This window comes from Thalassophryne amazonica, chromosome 2, assembly GCF_902500255.1.
Source record: "Thalassophryne amazonica chromosome 2, fThaAma1.1, whole genome shotgun sequence".
In the NCBI taxonomy this organism is placed as follows: Eukaryota; Metazoa; Chordata; class Actinopteri; order Batrachoidiformes; family Batrachoididae; genus Thalassophryne; species Thalassophryne amazonica.
In genome coordinates this window covers 27,061,204-27,078,846 of record NC_047104.1, presented here as the reverse complement: position 1 = coordinate 27,078,846, position 17,643 = coordinate 27,061,204, and the positions used below count along the sequence as shown (strand labels likewise).

Below are 17,643 nucleotides of genomic sequence, written 5' to 3'. Positions count from 1 at the left end.
TCTGTATCTGTCTGTCTGGTGCTCTGTCTCTGTGTATCTCTGCCTGTCTGTTGCTCTGTCTGTTGGTCTCTCTCTGTATCTGTCTGTCTGGTGCTCTCTCTCTGTGTAGCACTGTCTGTCTGGTGCTCTGTCTCTGTCTGTCTGTTGGTCTCTCGCTGTATCTGTCTGTCTGGTGCTCTGTCTCTGTGTATCTCTGCCTGTCTAGTGCTCTGTCTCTATTTGTCTGTTGGTCTCTCTCTGTATCTGTCTGTCTGGTGCTCCGTCTCTGTGTATCTCTGCCTGTCTGTTGCTCTGTCTGTCTGTCTGTTGGTCTCTCTCTGTATCTATCTGTCTGGTGCTCTGTCTCTGTGTATCTCTGCCTGTCTGGTGCTCTGTCTGTCTGTTGATGTCTCTCTGTATCTGTCTGTCTGGTGCTCTGTCTCTGTGTATCTCTGCCTGTCTGGTGCTCTGTCTGTCTGTCTGTTGGTGTCTCTCTGTATCTGTCTGTCTGGTGCTCTGTCTCTGTGTATCTCTGCCTGTCTGGTGCTCTGTCTGTCTGTCTGTTGGTCTCTCTCTGTATCTGTCTGTCTGTTGGTCTCTCTCTGTATCTGCCTGTCTGGTGCTCTGTCTCTGTGTATCTCTGCCTGTCTGGTGCTCTGTCTGTCTGTCTGTTGGTCTCTCTCTGTATCTGTCTGTCTGGTGCTCTGTCTCTGTGTATCTCTGCCTGTTTGTTGCTCTGTCTGTTTGTCTGGTGCTCTGTCTCTGTATCTGTCTGTCTGGTGCTCTGTCTCTGTGTATCTCTGCCTGTCTGCTGGTCTCTCTGTGTATCTCTGTCTGGTGCTCTGTCTCTGTGTATCTCTGTCTGGTGCTCTGTCTCTGTGTATCTCTGTCTGTCTGGTGCTCTGTCTCTGTGTATCTCTGCCTGTTTGTTGATCTCTCTCTGTAGCTCTGTCTGTCTGGTGCTCTGTCTCTGCCTGTCTGTCCGTTGGTCTCTCTCTGTATCTGTCTGTCTGGTGCTCTATCTCTGTGTATCTCTGCCTGTCTGTTAATCTCTCTCTGTATCTCTGTCTGGTGCTCTGTCTCGCCACACTTTGTAACTGAGTTCCATTGAGTTGATTAGAAGCAAACTGTCACAGAGCAGCATGTCGTTACCTTGACCTCTCCTTTTTTAGGGTCGGGGGGGGGGGAGGGTTCACTGTACATAAGGTGAAAATAATTTTCTATGGAAATCTCAGAGGTCTTTCAGGACTCAACCATTTTGCAAAGGTTTTCTGACCACAGCTTTTAAATTGTGACCACAGTGATGGAGGGGAAAAATCCTTGCTTATGTTAACTTGGTAATTAGCGAGGTAAGCACTTTTGATTATTCATTTATTTATTTATTCATTCATTCTTCTTTATTTAAGAAGGTAAAACCGTCATTGAGATTAAAAATCTCTTTTCCAAGAGTGACCTGGCCTAGAAGGCAGACCTTCATACAGGCAGAAGTGGATGTGCAGCAGCTATTAGTGGACGTGTCATCTTGGTTCAGTGTGTATGATTGGGACCCGCTTTGGCCTCATTGGGTGAATAGCATGCTAAATCCATGCTGAGTATTAAATCAAACCCATCATCAAAGCTGTCGTTCATCGTTCACATACTGGAGGGCCATTAAGCTCCAAAACCTGGCGTGAAAGTGTTGTGTTTATACGTTCGCTCTGAATTCCACAAAATGAAAGAAAATACAGTGCCTTGCAAAAGTATTCAGCCCCTTGGTATTTCACGCATTTTAATTTGTTTATAGCATTTCAAATACAAAAAGAAAATCGGGCTTCTCAATATAAAAATTTCTAAAATTATCTTCCTAAGACTCAAACTAAAAGTAAATCTCTACAACTTGATATTAATGAATAAAAAAATATAAAATCCAAGATGATGGGTTGCATAAGTAATCAGCCCCTTTGGTATAATACCTGTAAATAATCAGTTTAATTGCCAGTTTTCTTCAGACAAGTCAGGGGATGGATACATGAACATTTCCAAGTCACTGAATATGTCTTGAACTTTATTTACATTAGTTATGAAGAAATACAAACAGTATGATACTCTATGGTGAATCTGTGTGGAGTAGACAGTTCTCAAAAACTGAGTGACTGTGCAAGAAGGAGAAGAGCCATTGTATACTTTGATCCAAAAGTTATCAAGATATGAAATTTCAAAAGGAATCATACTGTGCCTTGAAAAAGTATTCAGCTCCTTGGGATTTTGCATGTTGGTTTGAAGCCAAGAGTGGTGATACAAAATGCAAAACTTGCACTATGTACAATTTCTCTAATCACAGCCACAGAAGCCTTTAACTTCTTCTTGGCTGTCTTTGAGTCTTGGTGGCTTCTCTCACTCATCTTCATCTGCACAGTCACTTCGTTTTTGACCCAAACAGTCCAACCGTCAACCCCACTGAGAACTTTAGTCTGGGTCCCATTAACATATGTAAGATCACTGTCCTCAAAATCATTGTTGATTAATGATTTAATTATGGATCATCACTTAGATATGATTGGGTTATGTGAAACCTGGCTTAAACCTACAGCTGTCCTCCCCTTAAATGAGGGGAGGACAGCTTAAATGCCCACTGGCATACACATTTAGTCATGTCCCTCGTGATGCGAAGCAAGGTGTGGGTGTTGCTCTTATTTATAAATCTAGGTTTAGCTTATTAGCTGTTGGGGGTCACAAATATAACTCATTTGAGCATCTGATTCTCTGCTTTGCCCACGGTGCTACATATTGCCAAGGTCAGAAGAATAAAAATCAGCTGTATTTCTGTGTCACTGTATATAGGCCTCTTGGCCCATACTCTGAATTCTTAGATGAATTTGGTGTGTTCATTTCTAACTTGTCGAGTGCAGACACATTCTGATTATTGGTGACTTTAACATTCATATAAATAAGCCTTCTGATCCCCTCTGCAAATCATTCATGGAAATTGTGGATACATTAGGATTTCAGCAATGCATTCAGGACTCGACACGCATGAGTGGAAATACCCTGGATTTGGTTCTCGCATGTGATATTGCTGTCACGAATACCGACATCATGCCTCTTGCTTCGGGGTCTCTGATCACTCACTTATTAGGTTTACAGTATTGCTGCCATGTTTAGCGGAACAACAACATTATTTATCACTGCGGCGATGTATCAGCTCCTCAACTATGACTGAAATCTAAGCTAGACTGCCTGATATCTTAGCTTCACGTTTAGCAGTTGCCCAATCAGTAGACAGTCTTAAAACTACACTCGACATGATTGCACTACCTTTGTTAAAACCAGCCCCCCCCAACACACAGCCACTTATATTCAATGACTGCTTGCGTGACCTCAAGCATAAGGCTAGAGGTCGAGAACGGAAAGGGCGTAGTTCAAAATTAGACGTATTCCACCTTGCGTGCCGTGATGCTATCTTCGACTATAAGCATGCACTACTGGCTACAAAGCGGACCTATTACTCTGATTTGATCAACAAAAACAAGCATAACTCAAAGTTCTTGTTTAACACGGTGGAAACACTTATTCATGGACAACCACCTGTAGTTCACTCTCCTTTTACAGTACAGGATTTCCTGGATTACTTTGAGAAGAAAATAGAAGACATTAGGTTGAGCATATCCCAGCGTGCCTTAACCCAGCCACTACACCCTGCTATTGGTGTGGGCGCCATGACTGAGGTATTACCTAGATTTACAGAATTTGATAGTATCTCACTAGGCTTGCTGACAAAACTCGTAACATCTACAAATAGCACAACCTGCTTATTTGATCCATGCCAACAAAACTGTTTAAAGAGCTGTGGCCCACTCTTGGGCCAACTGTGCTGAAAATTATTAATCTCTCATTGACCTGTGGATCTGTTCCTAAATGTTTCAAATCTGCAGTGATTAAACCATTACTTAAGAAATCTAATCTTGACCCTAGTGTATTGAAAAACTATAGGCCGATATCAATTCTATCATTTTGCTCTAAAATTCTGTAAAAAGTGGTTTCACGGCAGCTTGTGGACTATCTTACCGAGAACATTCTTTTTGAGCCATTGCAGTCTGCTTTTAGAAAATATCATTCCACAGAGACATCTCTCACTAAAGTGGTGAATGATCTTCTGCTTACAATGGATTTGGACACCGAATCCATACGGTTCTGTTGCTGTTAGATCTCAGTGCTGCATTTGATACAGTGGGTCATTGTATTCTACTTGATAGGCTGGATAATCATTTTGGGATTACTGGGAGTGCCCTTGCATGGTTGACGTCATACCTGACCAGTCGTCTCACTGTGTTTTGTACAATAACACAACTTCTAACCTTAGTGACTTGAAATTTGGGGCTCCACAGGGGTCCGTCTTTGGCCCCCTGCTTTTCTCCCTTTATATAGCACCCCTTGGGCACTTATTGAGGCGTTTTGGGGTTACCTTTCACTGCTATGCTGATGATACTCAGTTATACATGAGATAACTGATGGTAATCTCATCCACATAAAATCCTTAGAAGTTTGCCTTGCATCAGTGAGAAGCTGGATGTCAAGCAACCTCCTACTTTTAAACTCTGATAAGACTTAAATGGTGGTTCTTGGTCCAGTGAGACATCAACATCAATTTGATCCATTAATGCCTTACCCTAGGCTCGTGTGTCATACATCACACTGATAAAGTGAGGAACCTTAGAATAATTTTTGACATTACGTTGTCCTTTGACCTCCACATTAGAGATATTATGAGGACTGCTTTCTTCCACCTACGAAATATAGCGAAGATTCGCCCCATCCTGTCTATGGCTGATGCTGAGACCCTGATTCATGCGTTTGTCTCTTCTAGATTGGACTACTGCAATGTTCTATTTTCTGGTTTACCGCAGTCCACCATTAGGGGTCTCCAAATGGTTCAAAATGCTGTTGTCAGACTTTTGACACAAAGCAGAAATTTCTCCACGACACCCATGGCATTTCTTCACTGGCTTCCTGTCCCAGTGAGATCAGATTTTAAGGTTCTGCTACTAGCCTATAAAATTGTTCACGGACTGGCACCTCCCTACCTAGCTGACCTAATTAAACCCTAAGTACCGGCCCAGGCATTGCATTCTCAAGGTGCAGGACTACTTTGTGTCCCTAGGGCGAATAAAAAGTCTGCGGGTCATAGAGCTTTCTCTTATCATGCCCCTGTTCTGTGGAATGATCTCCCTGCATCAATAAAACAGTCAGATTCTGTCAAGACTTTCAAGTCCAAACTTAAGACGCACTTATTTTCCCTTTCGTATGGCTAGCATACTGTCATAGTATGTTTCTATGCTTTTTACTCTTAATTCATTTTATTAGGAAGCGGAGCATGCCACGGCCTCAACTTTGCCTAAATTCTGGGTCTTTTAGTGAAGCTTAGTGTTAGTGGCCGGTGATCACCTTAGTGTTTCTTCTGTTTTTCTTGTTGCTTAATGCAGACAAATTACACTGTATTTGTTGCCTTTCTGATGCTTGATTCTCTTTTTTTCCCTTTTCTCTCTGAGGTGCAGCTCCATCCAGAGATGGGTGTGGTATCTGTTCCAGAAACTGTCCTGTGCACCAGTAACATTTCCTGTATCTTTGTTTTGTGAATTGTTTTGTAATTTGTGTTTGTAGCATGGCCCAAGCAGAGGGTCACCCCTTTGAGTCTGGTCTGCTTGAGGTTTCTTCCGCAGGGAGTTTTCCTTACCACTGTTGCTCTGAGGGTTGATAAGGTTAGACCTTACTTGTGTGAAGCGCCTTGAGGCAACCTTGTTGTGATTTGGCACCATATAAATGAAAATAAATTGAAATTTAGAACTGCTTCCTCCAGACAGAGTTAGCATACAGTACTATACTGTTTGTAAAAGATATTATACCAGTTTTTATAACAGGTTTTTTTTCCTGCAAATGTCATACATGTAGCTATGATACAGGACAAATGGTTTGGTGTATTTTAGTATTCATAGTGGGATTAACAGTAGTAGAAAATTCTGATGTAGCCTAGACTGTCGACAGGTATTTTGCAAACACTGTAAACACATGCATTACACTTATACACACACAGTAATATATGATAAAGAAGCAGATGATGGCAGTAAAGTCAACTATTTTAGTAATTTGAAGAGACAGTATATGATTAGGCTATATACTGTGTGTGTGTGTGTGTGTGTGTGTGTGTGTGTGTGTGTGTGTGTGTGTGTGTGTGTGTGTGTGTGTGTGTGTGTGTGTGTGTGTGTGTGTGTGTGTGTGTGTGTGTGTATATATATATATATATACGTATGTATATATGTATATACGTATGTATATATGTATATACGTATGTATATATGTATATACGTATGTATATATGTATATACCTATGTATATATGTATATACCTATGTATATATGTATATACCTATGTATATATGTATATACCTATGTATATACCTATGTATATACCTATGTATATACCTATGTATATACGTATATACCTATGTATATATGTATGTACGTACGTATATACGTATGTACGTGCGTATATACGTATGTACGTACGTATATACGTATGTACGTGCGTATATACGTATGTACGTGCGTATATACGTATGTACGTGCGTATATACGTATGTACGTACGTATATACGTATGTACGTACGTATGTATATATGTATGTACGTATGTATATAAAGGCAATCTATGTATGTATGCGGCACGGTTTATGTGCGGGCTGAACTGCTATAGTCATTAATCATTCGACACCAAACTTGGTGTTGTGACTGGGGGCACCAAGGGGGAGGTCACTGGGGCCCTTACGTTGACAGCACACATGCAGGAACACCCATACGTGCGCGCACACACACACGGTCAGCCTTATGTCTATGCACAGCCGCAACAATTAAGCAATCAACACCAAACTTGGTATGGTGACTGAGAGCACCAAGGGGGAAGTCACTGGGGCCCTTAGATTGAAAAAACACACACACACACACACACACACACACACACACACACACACACACACACACACACACACACACACACACACACACACTGTCAGCCTTATATCTATGCACAGCTTCAACAATTAAGCAATCAACACCAAACTTGGTATGGTTAGTGGGAACACCATGGGGGAGGTCACTGGGGCCCTTAGATTGAAAACACACACACACACAGTCAGTCTTATATAGGCTTTGACGGATGACGTCAATACTATTTCAATTCAATTTCAATTTATTTTCATTTATGTAGCGCCAAATCACAACAAAGTTGCCTCAAGGCGCTTCACACAAGTAAGGTCGAACCTTACCAACCCACAGAGCAAGCACACAGGTGACAGTGGTAAGGAAAAACTCCCTCTGAGGAAGAAACCTCAAGTAGACCAGACTCAAAGGGGTGACCCTCTGCTTTGGCCATGCTGCCAACACGATTTACAAAACAATTCACAAAATGAATATACAGAAAATGTTGCCGGTCGGGGCACAGGACAGGAGGGTTTCAGAAACAGATACCACACCCATCCCTGGATGGAGATGCACCTCAAACAGAGAGAAAAAAACAGAATCAGGCATCAGAAAGACAACAGATTCAGTACAATTTGTTAACATTATGCAACAAGAAGAACAAAAGAAATACTAAGGTGATCACCGGCCACTAGCCCTAAGCTTCACTAAAAGACCCAGAATTTAGATAAAGTTGAGGTCACGTTATGCTCCATTTCCTACTAAAATGAATTTAAAAGAGTAAAAAGCATAGAACCATACTATGCCGGTATGGCTAACCATACAAAAGGAAAAATAAGAGCGTCTTCAGTCTGGACAAGGAAGTCTCAACAGCATGTGACTGTTTTATTGATGCAGGGAGATCATTCGACAGAACAGGGGCACGATAAGAGAAATCTCTGTGACCCGCAGACTTTTTATTCACCCTAGGGATGCAAAGTAGTCCTGCACCCTGAGAAGGCAACACTGGTATTTACAGTAGGTACGTAGGGTTTAATTAGGTCAGCTAGGTAGGGAGGTGCCAGTCCGTGAACAATTTTATAGGCTGGTAGCAGAACTTTAAAATTTGATCTCACAGGGGCAGGAAGAGATGCCAAAATGGGTGTAATGTGGTCAAACTTTCTGCTTCCTGTCAGAAGTCTGACAACAGCATTTTGAACCAATTGTAGACCCCTAATGCTGGACTGCGGTAAACCAGAAAATAGAACATTGCAGTAGTCCAATCTAGAAGAGACAAACACATGAATCAGGGTCTCAGCATCAGCCATAGACAGGATGGGCCGAATATTCGCTATATTTCGCAGGTGGAAGAAATATCTCGTAATATCTCTAATGTGCAGGTCAAAGGACAATGTAGAATCAAAAATTACCCCAAGGTTCCTCACTTTCAGTGTGATGTATGACACACAAGCCTAGGCTCAGCATTAGCTGGTCAAATTGATGCAGATGTCTTACTGGACCAAGAACAATCATTTCAGTCTCATCAGAGTTTAAAAGTAGGAAGTTAAGATAAGATAAGACTTTATTGATCTCACAGTGGAGAAATTCACAAGTTACTTCAGCTCTTAAAAAAAGACACACAAGATGGGTGCGAGTGGAGGAAAATCTGCATCAAACAGCATGTGCAACGATAGGCAAAATAATGATACATGTAATAATACAATAAGATAAGAGAATGAGGTAGTATGTGTGTATATATATATATATATATATATATATATATATAATACGCACATACATAAGTACATTTGCATATATAAACATGATTGGAATTAAAAAAAAGATAGGAGGATCTTGCTAGACATCCAGCCTTTCACTGTTGCAAGTAAATCTTCTAAGGATTTTATGTGGATGAGATTACCAGCAGTTATCGGCATGTAGAACTGAGTATCATCAGCATAGCAGTGAAAGGTAATCCTAAAATGGTGCAATATGTGCCCAAGGGGCGCTATATAAAGGTATAAAAGCAGAGGGCCTAAGATGGACCCCTGTGGAGCCCCAAATTTCATGTCACTAAGGTTAAATGTAGTGTGACTGTACAAAACACAGTGAGAACGACTGGTCAAGTATGACGTCAACCATGCAAGGGCACTCCCAGTAATCCCAAAATGATTTTCCAGCCTATCAAGTAGAATATGATGATCCACAGTATCAAACCCAGCACTAAGATCTAACAGCACCAGAACCGTAGTGGTGTCTGAATCCATTGTAAGCAGAAGATCATTCACCACTTTAGTGAGAGCTGTCTCTGTGGAATGATATTTTCTAAAAGCAGACTGCAGTGGCTCAAAGAGATTATTCTCAGTAAGACGGTCCACGAGCTGCTGTGAAACCGCTTTTTCCAGAAATGTAGAGCAAAATGATAGATTTGATATCGGCCTATAGTTTTTCAATACACTAGGGTCAAGATTAATAATAATTTCCAGCACAGTTTGCCCAAGAGTGGGCCACAGCTCCTTAAACAGTTTTGTTGGCATGGATCAAATAAGCAGGTTGTGCTTTTTGTGCAGGTTTCAACTTCATGCATTTTCACAACTCATGCATTCTCACCAAATTTTCACCACAAATGCATATCAGGCCATGGAAGATTCCATTAAATTTTGGAGGTGATCCAGATCTGAATCCGCATTCTGAATCAAGATTCACTTTATATAGGCTTTGAAGGATGGCATCAAACTACTTCACGGATTCTTACCAAATTTGCACAAGAGATAGATTTTAGGACTCGGAAGACTCCCCTGAAATGTGGAGGAGATCCAGATCTGGATTCTGGGTCAAGATTAACTTTATATAGGCTTTGAAGGATTACATCAACACAATTTCACAGATTCTCACCAAATTTTCACCACAGATAGTTATTAGGCCATGGAAGACTCCAATAAATTTTGGAGGTGATCTGGATCCGAATCTTAATTCTGGATCAACATTTCACTTTGTATAATTACTTCAAAACTGCTTCACAGATTCTCACCAAATTTGCACCACAGATGGATATTAGGGCATGGAAGACTTCACTAAATTTTGGAAGTGATCCAGATCTGATTTCTGGATCAAGATTCACTTTATATTGGCTTTGAAGGGTTATGCCAAAACTACTCTGATTCTCAACAAATTTTCAACTGTCATAATCTGGCATAATATGTTGCCAGTCTTCCCTGGCAACATATTATGCCAGGGAAGGCTCCAATAAATTTTGGAGGTGATCCAGATCTGGATTCTGGATCAAGATTCACTTAATATCGGCTTTGAAGGATTATGTCAAAACTACTTCACAGATTCTCACCAGTCTGCATGACAGATAGATATTAGGGCATGGAAGACTCCACTGAATTTTGTAGGTCATCCAGATCACAGATAGAACGGCCTGCCCCTAAAAATTGGTCCGCCCTGCCTCCACTGCACATGCATAATTTCGGACCTCAGCAGGTTGTCTGAGACTGACTCTCTTCACCCAAAGCGATCAGATGGATTAATGTGGTTATTAACCATCAGATGACAAGGTAAAACCTTTGTTGTGCATTTGCATTGTAATTTTAGTGTTATTTATACACTGTTAGTATTTTTCTTAACCATATGTGGGAGATGGCTGTGCAATAGGGGTATGTGTTTTTAGGGATATGTGCAATATGCATGAATTATTTATGGGAGACCGCTGTGTAATACGGGTATGTGCAATTTGGATATGTGTATTAGGGATGTGCTATATGTATGATTTATGTGTGTATGAAGTTATGTAATATGTATGAGTCATGTAATTATGTCATGGCAGTTTTACTTTTTACTTGTGCAGCTCTTGGAGTCTAAGACAAATTTCCCGGAAGGGACAATAAAGTGTATCGTATCGTATCGTAACCTCTTAAATCATTCTAAAATCAGTTTTAAGCAGAAACGAGGCCATGTTAATCAGAAACTCAATGAAGCTCCATGATGCTTTGAAATGAGCGACGTGCAGTGAACGCATCAGATAGCAGCTCATGTAGCCGCGGTGCTCTGATCGCTTCATTCCTCTTTTATGATGAAATAATGCTGAATTTATGTGGAAATGATTGTTGTAGAAGAGCTTCAGCTATCTGTTGCTGAGATAGATGATGATGGAGTGCAGTAAGTGTCTCTGCACACGTGTTAATAACACTATGTAACACAATTTTTGTTCCTGGCTTCTGAGTGTTATATTTCAACTGCTTATGTCTAAAGTCTATGGAAAAATGACGACATTCAGCACAAACTTTGATTTAATTTTTTTAACGTTCTAGAAAGTTCTAAAAGTTTCTCAAAATTTCTAGATAATTCTGGAAACTTCTAGAAAATTCTGGACAGTTCTAGCTGTTAAAGAATATTCTAGAAGACTACTCAGTAGTAGTGAAGGCGAATTGAGAATATTCTTGAAAATGGACAAATTTCAAAATATCATTGTCCTGATCTCAGAAGCAGCAAAGTTTCTGTGAAATAACAGCTATTTTCTATTTATTTAAGGCATAACAGGTTAGGAAAACACACTGTGTACCCAGGAACAAAACAAAAATAAAAATTTGTTACATAGTGTAATTAGTGATCTCTGATGTATTTTATTCCTCTCTCTGAGCGTTAGCGGGTGCATTATTAGCAAAACAGAAACATCCCAATGACTGACAGACAGAGGGAAATGATCCTGCGCCGTCCACAAATGTAGCTTCTGAACTGCTGTTCGAAAGTGATGGCTCGGCTTTACAGAGAGCAGACAACCTGCTTCACCCTGAAACTCTTAACTTTTTCAGTGTCGGATTGTGGAGCCTAAAGTGTGGTGACACGCCGTTTGTGTGAATGCTGGTTTACTGAAGCTGTGGACATGGATGTCAGGACATCTGACAGTGATTTTAATGGGCTGCCTGTACACAGAGATGGATCTGTTACATTGGAAAAAGTCAGAATACATTATTTCCAGGAGTTCATGGATGTTATTTTACATGCCATGATCGAGAGAGAGGCAGAGCTGCAGCCGGCGATCTTGCATGCGCGCATGCTTCTTTGATCGCATGAAGTTTACATTTGGAAATTAATCCATAACACAATGGTGAGTCTGGCATGTTCAGGATTTTACCCCTTTTGTGTTTTGTGAACCGATTTCTTTTTCTTTTTTTTTACTTTGAGAGTGTAAATTTGGAGCTGGAATGTGTGTATATGTGCTGCGAAGCTTGCGCTCTCTCTGTGTGTGTGTGTGCGTGCGTGCGTGCGCACTGTGTAGCTGACGAGACGCTTGTTCTCCCCTGACATTAGATGTATTTCTTTTTTCCTTTTTTTTTTTTTTTTTTTTTTTTACATTTTATTGATAACGACACTCATAATTAATCGTGCACAAAACTGATTGTGGAGCAGAGATTGTTATTGACAGGCTGCGTTTATGGCTGCAGGTGCTCATCAACCTTTTTGGAGCCACAGTTTTTACCGTGACTACATCAAAATGAACAGTTATCACTTAAAAACGAGTCATCATAACACGACATCACACTTATGTCAACTGCGGAATTAATTTGTGCCTCTATTCTTAACATTAGCAGCTACATTCCATTGAAGTGCATGCTGCGGCGCTTCTAGTAGTCACGTTACTTGTTGGAAACACCCGAGTATTTGAAACCGGTCACGGTCAGTAATCCCGGTGGATCATTGGATGATCAATAACAGCCTAAACCTAAATTGTTATGATTTTGTTGCGACATGTTCTTTAAGACCTCTGCATGGTGCTGTACACAATAAATATTTCAGTTTGTGTGTGTGTTATTTTGAAGTCTCAACATTTTTGAATTTGGTCACATTTGGCTTGAATTAAATTAATCTTTGAGTAGATTTAAAAAAAAAAAAACGTAAAATGTTATGTTTTTCCTCATATAAATCCTGTAGACAAAGTGAGGATGTAGAAACGTGAACCTGTTTTAATCTGAAGGTGATTATTTTGAAGCTTTGGACTGATGGTGTTTCATTGTGTCTGCAGATGCCGTAACACGTGAAATCAGTGGTGTCGAGGAGAAAGGCGACATTACAGCAGAGGACGGCCAGCTTCCTACAGTAAGATTAAAGTTTTTCAAAAATGTTTTTTTTTTTTTTATGTAGTTTAAATATGAGCAAAACTAAATTATGGAGCATGTTGGCAGTGAAAACAGCATAAAGGTTTAAAGGCTGTGATGTCACTGCAGGCATCCATGTGATCTTTGAAATGTTGCTGACCAGCAGATTCCTCAGCCTGGACTTGTTTTGCTTTTTCTGGGTTGTGGTCAGAGTCGGTGGCTTGTTCTGAATACCAAATGCTTGAATACAGAAGTTGTAGGCAGCACACATGGGTCACCAGCAGAGGGCATTGTAGTCTTAACACTGTTGGGCTTTTGCTTCCTGAGCATTTAATGATCAGCCATGTGGTCCTGGTGGAAAAGCCTGTTTGTGTCATCAGCCAGCAGTTTGAGGACTTGCTGGAGTTTAGGCAACTGAGTAAAATACTTTAAAATACTTACTTTTGTTTAGTAAAAAATAGAAACGGTTGGCTGCAGTAAATCATATTTTCATGTATGGCTCTTATAGCAGATATTTATGTGAATTATTCTAAAATTAAATTAAAATTTCACAAACTGCCATCACAAATAGAGCCCAGATCCACAAAAGATTTGAAAAGATTTCAGACAGAGTTGTTTCAAACTCACTTTATCTCACATTTATTTGGTTTGAGTTTGATTTTAAAGCATTTTGACGATTATGTGAAAAAAGTCGCTGCACCGGACTCTGTTTTAAATGAATGTCATACAAATAATTTTCTTAGGCAACACTATAATTTAATTCCTTACTATTTAAATAAGGGATTCATATTAGAATGGCAATATGATCAAAATCCATGCTGTCTGGAAACAATTTAGAATTTCTCTCCCTGAAGTCTAGGAAATCAAGTGAACAGACGCCATGACTTACATCTGACAGCGACTTTCACGGATCACGTGGAAGCTTTACCTGATCTGCAAGAGGAATGATGGGACAGACTCGGTGACTACAAATTAGGGTAAAGAAAGGCAGCGTGATGTAAGCTGGCTGCTCGCGCAAACAAAATAAAGCAGAATGGTGGAAAACACTCCGAAACGAGAGTTGCATATGTAACTACTGTTCTGTGAATTCCAGATGACTGCCAGATGGCGGTGCTTAGCACCTGGATTATCCCACGTGCACCTATGGTCACCTACGCAGAGGTCAAGATCTTATACCAACAAAGTCACATTAGTGGGTGTGACCTGGGTGACAACCAACAATATATAAGACTGTGTCACCCAGCATTCTGTTCTTTCGGAATCTATCTGGAATTCATAGAACTGTAGTTATATATGTAACTCTTGTTCTGTTTCATTCCTGCCAGAGGGCGGTGCTTAGCACCTGGATGACCTCATACCAACAAGGTCACAAGGAATCTGCACTTACCGAACCTCAGTTGGAGTATGAAGAGGCCGATAATAGAGCTGTCGTCACAGAGTGAGGAGCAGCCACATTAACCCTGTAGAAGTGGGCAAAAGTTATGGCCCCTTCACACATAGTGTGAAGTGTGGATGACTTGTGGACGAAAACAGCGAAACACATCGAAATTAGGGCACCACGATGCCAGCGTGACGGTTCGTGCATGCAACGGTTTCTGTCGAGCAGGAACATCAGCTCACGCTGCTGCAGCTGCTCGCATTGTGTTCCATGGGACGAGCTGCACCACATCACGCTGCTGATTTGGAGGAAAATGAAGTAAAAACCAGCTGTATAATTAGTGAATATCACTGGGTTGATATAAATAATGCATAAAGGGGGACACAATACAGAACCCTGCGGTTAAAAAAAAAAAAATGAAAGAAAACACAACATCCATGGGATTTAAACCTGTGCATCCTAATTACCACACGGCAACTATATCACTGCACCACAAGCACTGCCTTGTAAATGGAGTGAGAAATGACTCTAATCAACAAGCAGACAAACTTATTTTCTCAAAAAAAGAAAAGAAAAAAAGTGCTGTGATAACTGACCAAACAGTGTTTGCTACAGTGTATTTCTGCTGATATGTGACTGAAAGTGGCGTATTTGTCGTACTTTTGGCCTGTCATATGGTCCTGTGGCGCCCTGCTCACTGTCCTGTCACAGATGTGACGTTCAGATCGCCTGCTGCGTGTCCACATAATCTGACGATCCGGTCCAGCTGGACCTGTCAGTGTGCACGCTCTCCAGCCCGTCGCAAGCAATATATGTTTTTATGTTTTTGATGCGAGTTCACCAAGCACGCACGCACGCATGTCTGTCAACACACGGTGCGTGTTCTGCAGCTCTGATGTCCAGGTCTAGACATGTCAGCTACTATTACCACGCTCCCGTCCATTCAGTGCACAGACCAAAGTGTCCCTCTGTGATCAGATGAGATGCGCCTCGCTTGCAGGGGCTGAGGGTGGGGTGCGAACAACACGCATGCACATGTTGGGGGGGGCGGGGGAGCGTGTGACACACACACACACACACACACACGTGTTGTGGAGGGAGTTGACGGCATGTCACATCTCAGCAACTCCATAGTTGTGTGGAACTTAGAAAAATTTCACTTCCAGTACAACAGTGATTGTCTGCAATCTGCTGTCGTACCAATAGTGTGAATGGCCACACATTTTCTAAGTGTCATACAAGCAGTGTTAGATGTTCGTGCGTGTCACCTGGAATTTGGCCGGCACCTGCCGTGAGAGGGTCTGATGTATTTGCACAGCGCACACTTTCTCTTCCAGGCACTTGTGTCCGCAAATAGTTGTAGCAACAGATGTACGAGGCGTTAGAGGCAGGGACGAAAGTACACGGTTTGCACACGATTCCTGCGTCATGTGCACTAAGTGTACACTTCGTCCAAACTTCGCACTATGTGTGAAGGGGCACTAAGGGATGCACCGATCCACATTATTTCTCTTCCGATCTGATCCTGATACATGAATTTGGATATCTGTTGATACCAGAGCTCTGTTTTGCTTTAATATTTTTTATTATCATTATTGTTGATTTTATATGAGGATATTTTGTATCCTCAGTTGTACAGCTTCATGATGAAGTAGTATAGAGGAGGATTTTGTTAAAACAAAAAACTGAAAGTTCAGCTACAATTTGCCAGAAGGGTCATCTAAGATGCAAACCGAGATTTGATGTTTTGGTGAGAGAATTAAATAAGTTTATTTATTGTTGGGTCAGTGGCCAAAGTTTCATGTCTTAAACACTAGATGGCACCCACTCTTAATACATGAAGCGTTTACATGAAATGGTCAGAGAAAATTTCATAAATTACAAAACACGAAACCACCCCCCCACCCCACCCCCTTAAAAAAAAAATCAACGTACTTAATTTACTCATATTTGAAGCCAATTTGGGTAAATCGTCTCATCCTAGGTGATTTTGTTATTCTGCTCTGGTTAAAAAATCCTTGCGTTATTTAATGCGGCGCTTTCTCAAATGTTTGATTCGGGTCGCAACGGATCATCCGCCTCTCGGTTTAAAGGCTTTGCAAATATTTCACATTGCTGTCTTGGATTTGTGCTGCTCAGGGGACATGTCGGTGACAGAAATTCTCAGTGCTTGCCTTTTAGCCATCTGCTAACCGTTGAAAGGACCTCCCAAATGGAGCTGTCTCATACATGGCACTCACTTCTTGTCTCAATGAGAAACACGCCTCCATTCAGAAACCTCCTCCCCTCCTCTGCAGCAAACACAGCGGCAAAGGCAGCACTTATGGTTCACAGACATTTCAAAGACTTTTCCTACACCCGAAAGCCTCACAGCTTACATTGAAAATTCCGATACTGGATCAGGTTGGCCCCATCTCCAGCGAAAGTACAGGAGGAAGCCCATGTGCCTGCAGCACAGATGTTGCTCTGTGGAATACCTCTCAGGGTAGCCCAGGAAGTTGATATGCCCTGGATTGAATGGTATCTCACTGGAGGAGGTTGAATGTCACTGGTCCTGTAAGTTTGCAATATAACGTCAACAATCCAATGTAAGAGTCTTTGTTTGGATGAGGTACAGCCCTTACTGTGTCCTCCATAGTAAACAAACAGAGCATCAGTTCTGTGGAACTAAGCTGTCAATTCAACGTAACGTCTAAGTCCACGAACAGGGCACAACAGACTAGAATTATTCTCTGCACCAGATTGCATAGCAAAGACAGCTAATGTAACTGGTTAACTGGTAAAGGCTGGTTAGCGTGAAGAGCCAAACCTCGCTTTGGGTTAGGCCATAGAGTAACCTCTGTTTCATCAGAATTCCACCGCACACAGTTCTCAGCGATTTGACAAACTTCCACCTAAGGTCAACGCCTCCCAGCTGCTCAAACAGTGCAGAACATAAGCCTTCTAGGACCAATGGAAGATCCCAGGATGGCACACATGCAACTTTCAGAGGCTGCAGCCAGAGAGCACCTTTTAAAAAAGAGACCTATCAGAGTGCGACCCGATTGACCAACCTTCTACCATAATGTGTCAAGCAGAGAGAGCAGCAACATAGATCTTAATAGGAGAGAAGAAAGGCCACTGCCAAACAATGTTTAGAGCTAGCTAAGCAGCACTGGCACAGAACAATGCTCTGGGGCTGCACCCTGTGTGCTGCACTAATGGATACAAATCTTTCATTTACTGTCATATAATGCCCTAGTGGAGGATGCACGGGCATTCAG

General features: G+C 41.4%; 1 protein-coding gene across 1 annotated transcript in view; it reads left to right on the top strand.

Annotated features, from left to right (window-relative positions):
• The window catches only part of LOC117523087 (A-kinase anchor protein 13-like), a 425,195-nt gene that overhangs the window by 182,991 nt on the left and 224,561 nt on the right, over positions 1-17,643 (top strand). The window contains exon 9 of the mRNA XM_034184506.1: positions 12,930-13,003. Coding sequence (XP_034040397.1) covers positions 12,930-13,003 — 74 coding nt within the window. The remainder of the gene's footprint in view (positions 1-12,929; positions 13,004-17,643) is intronic.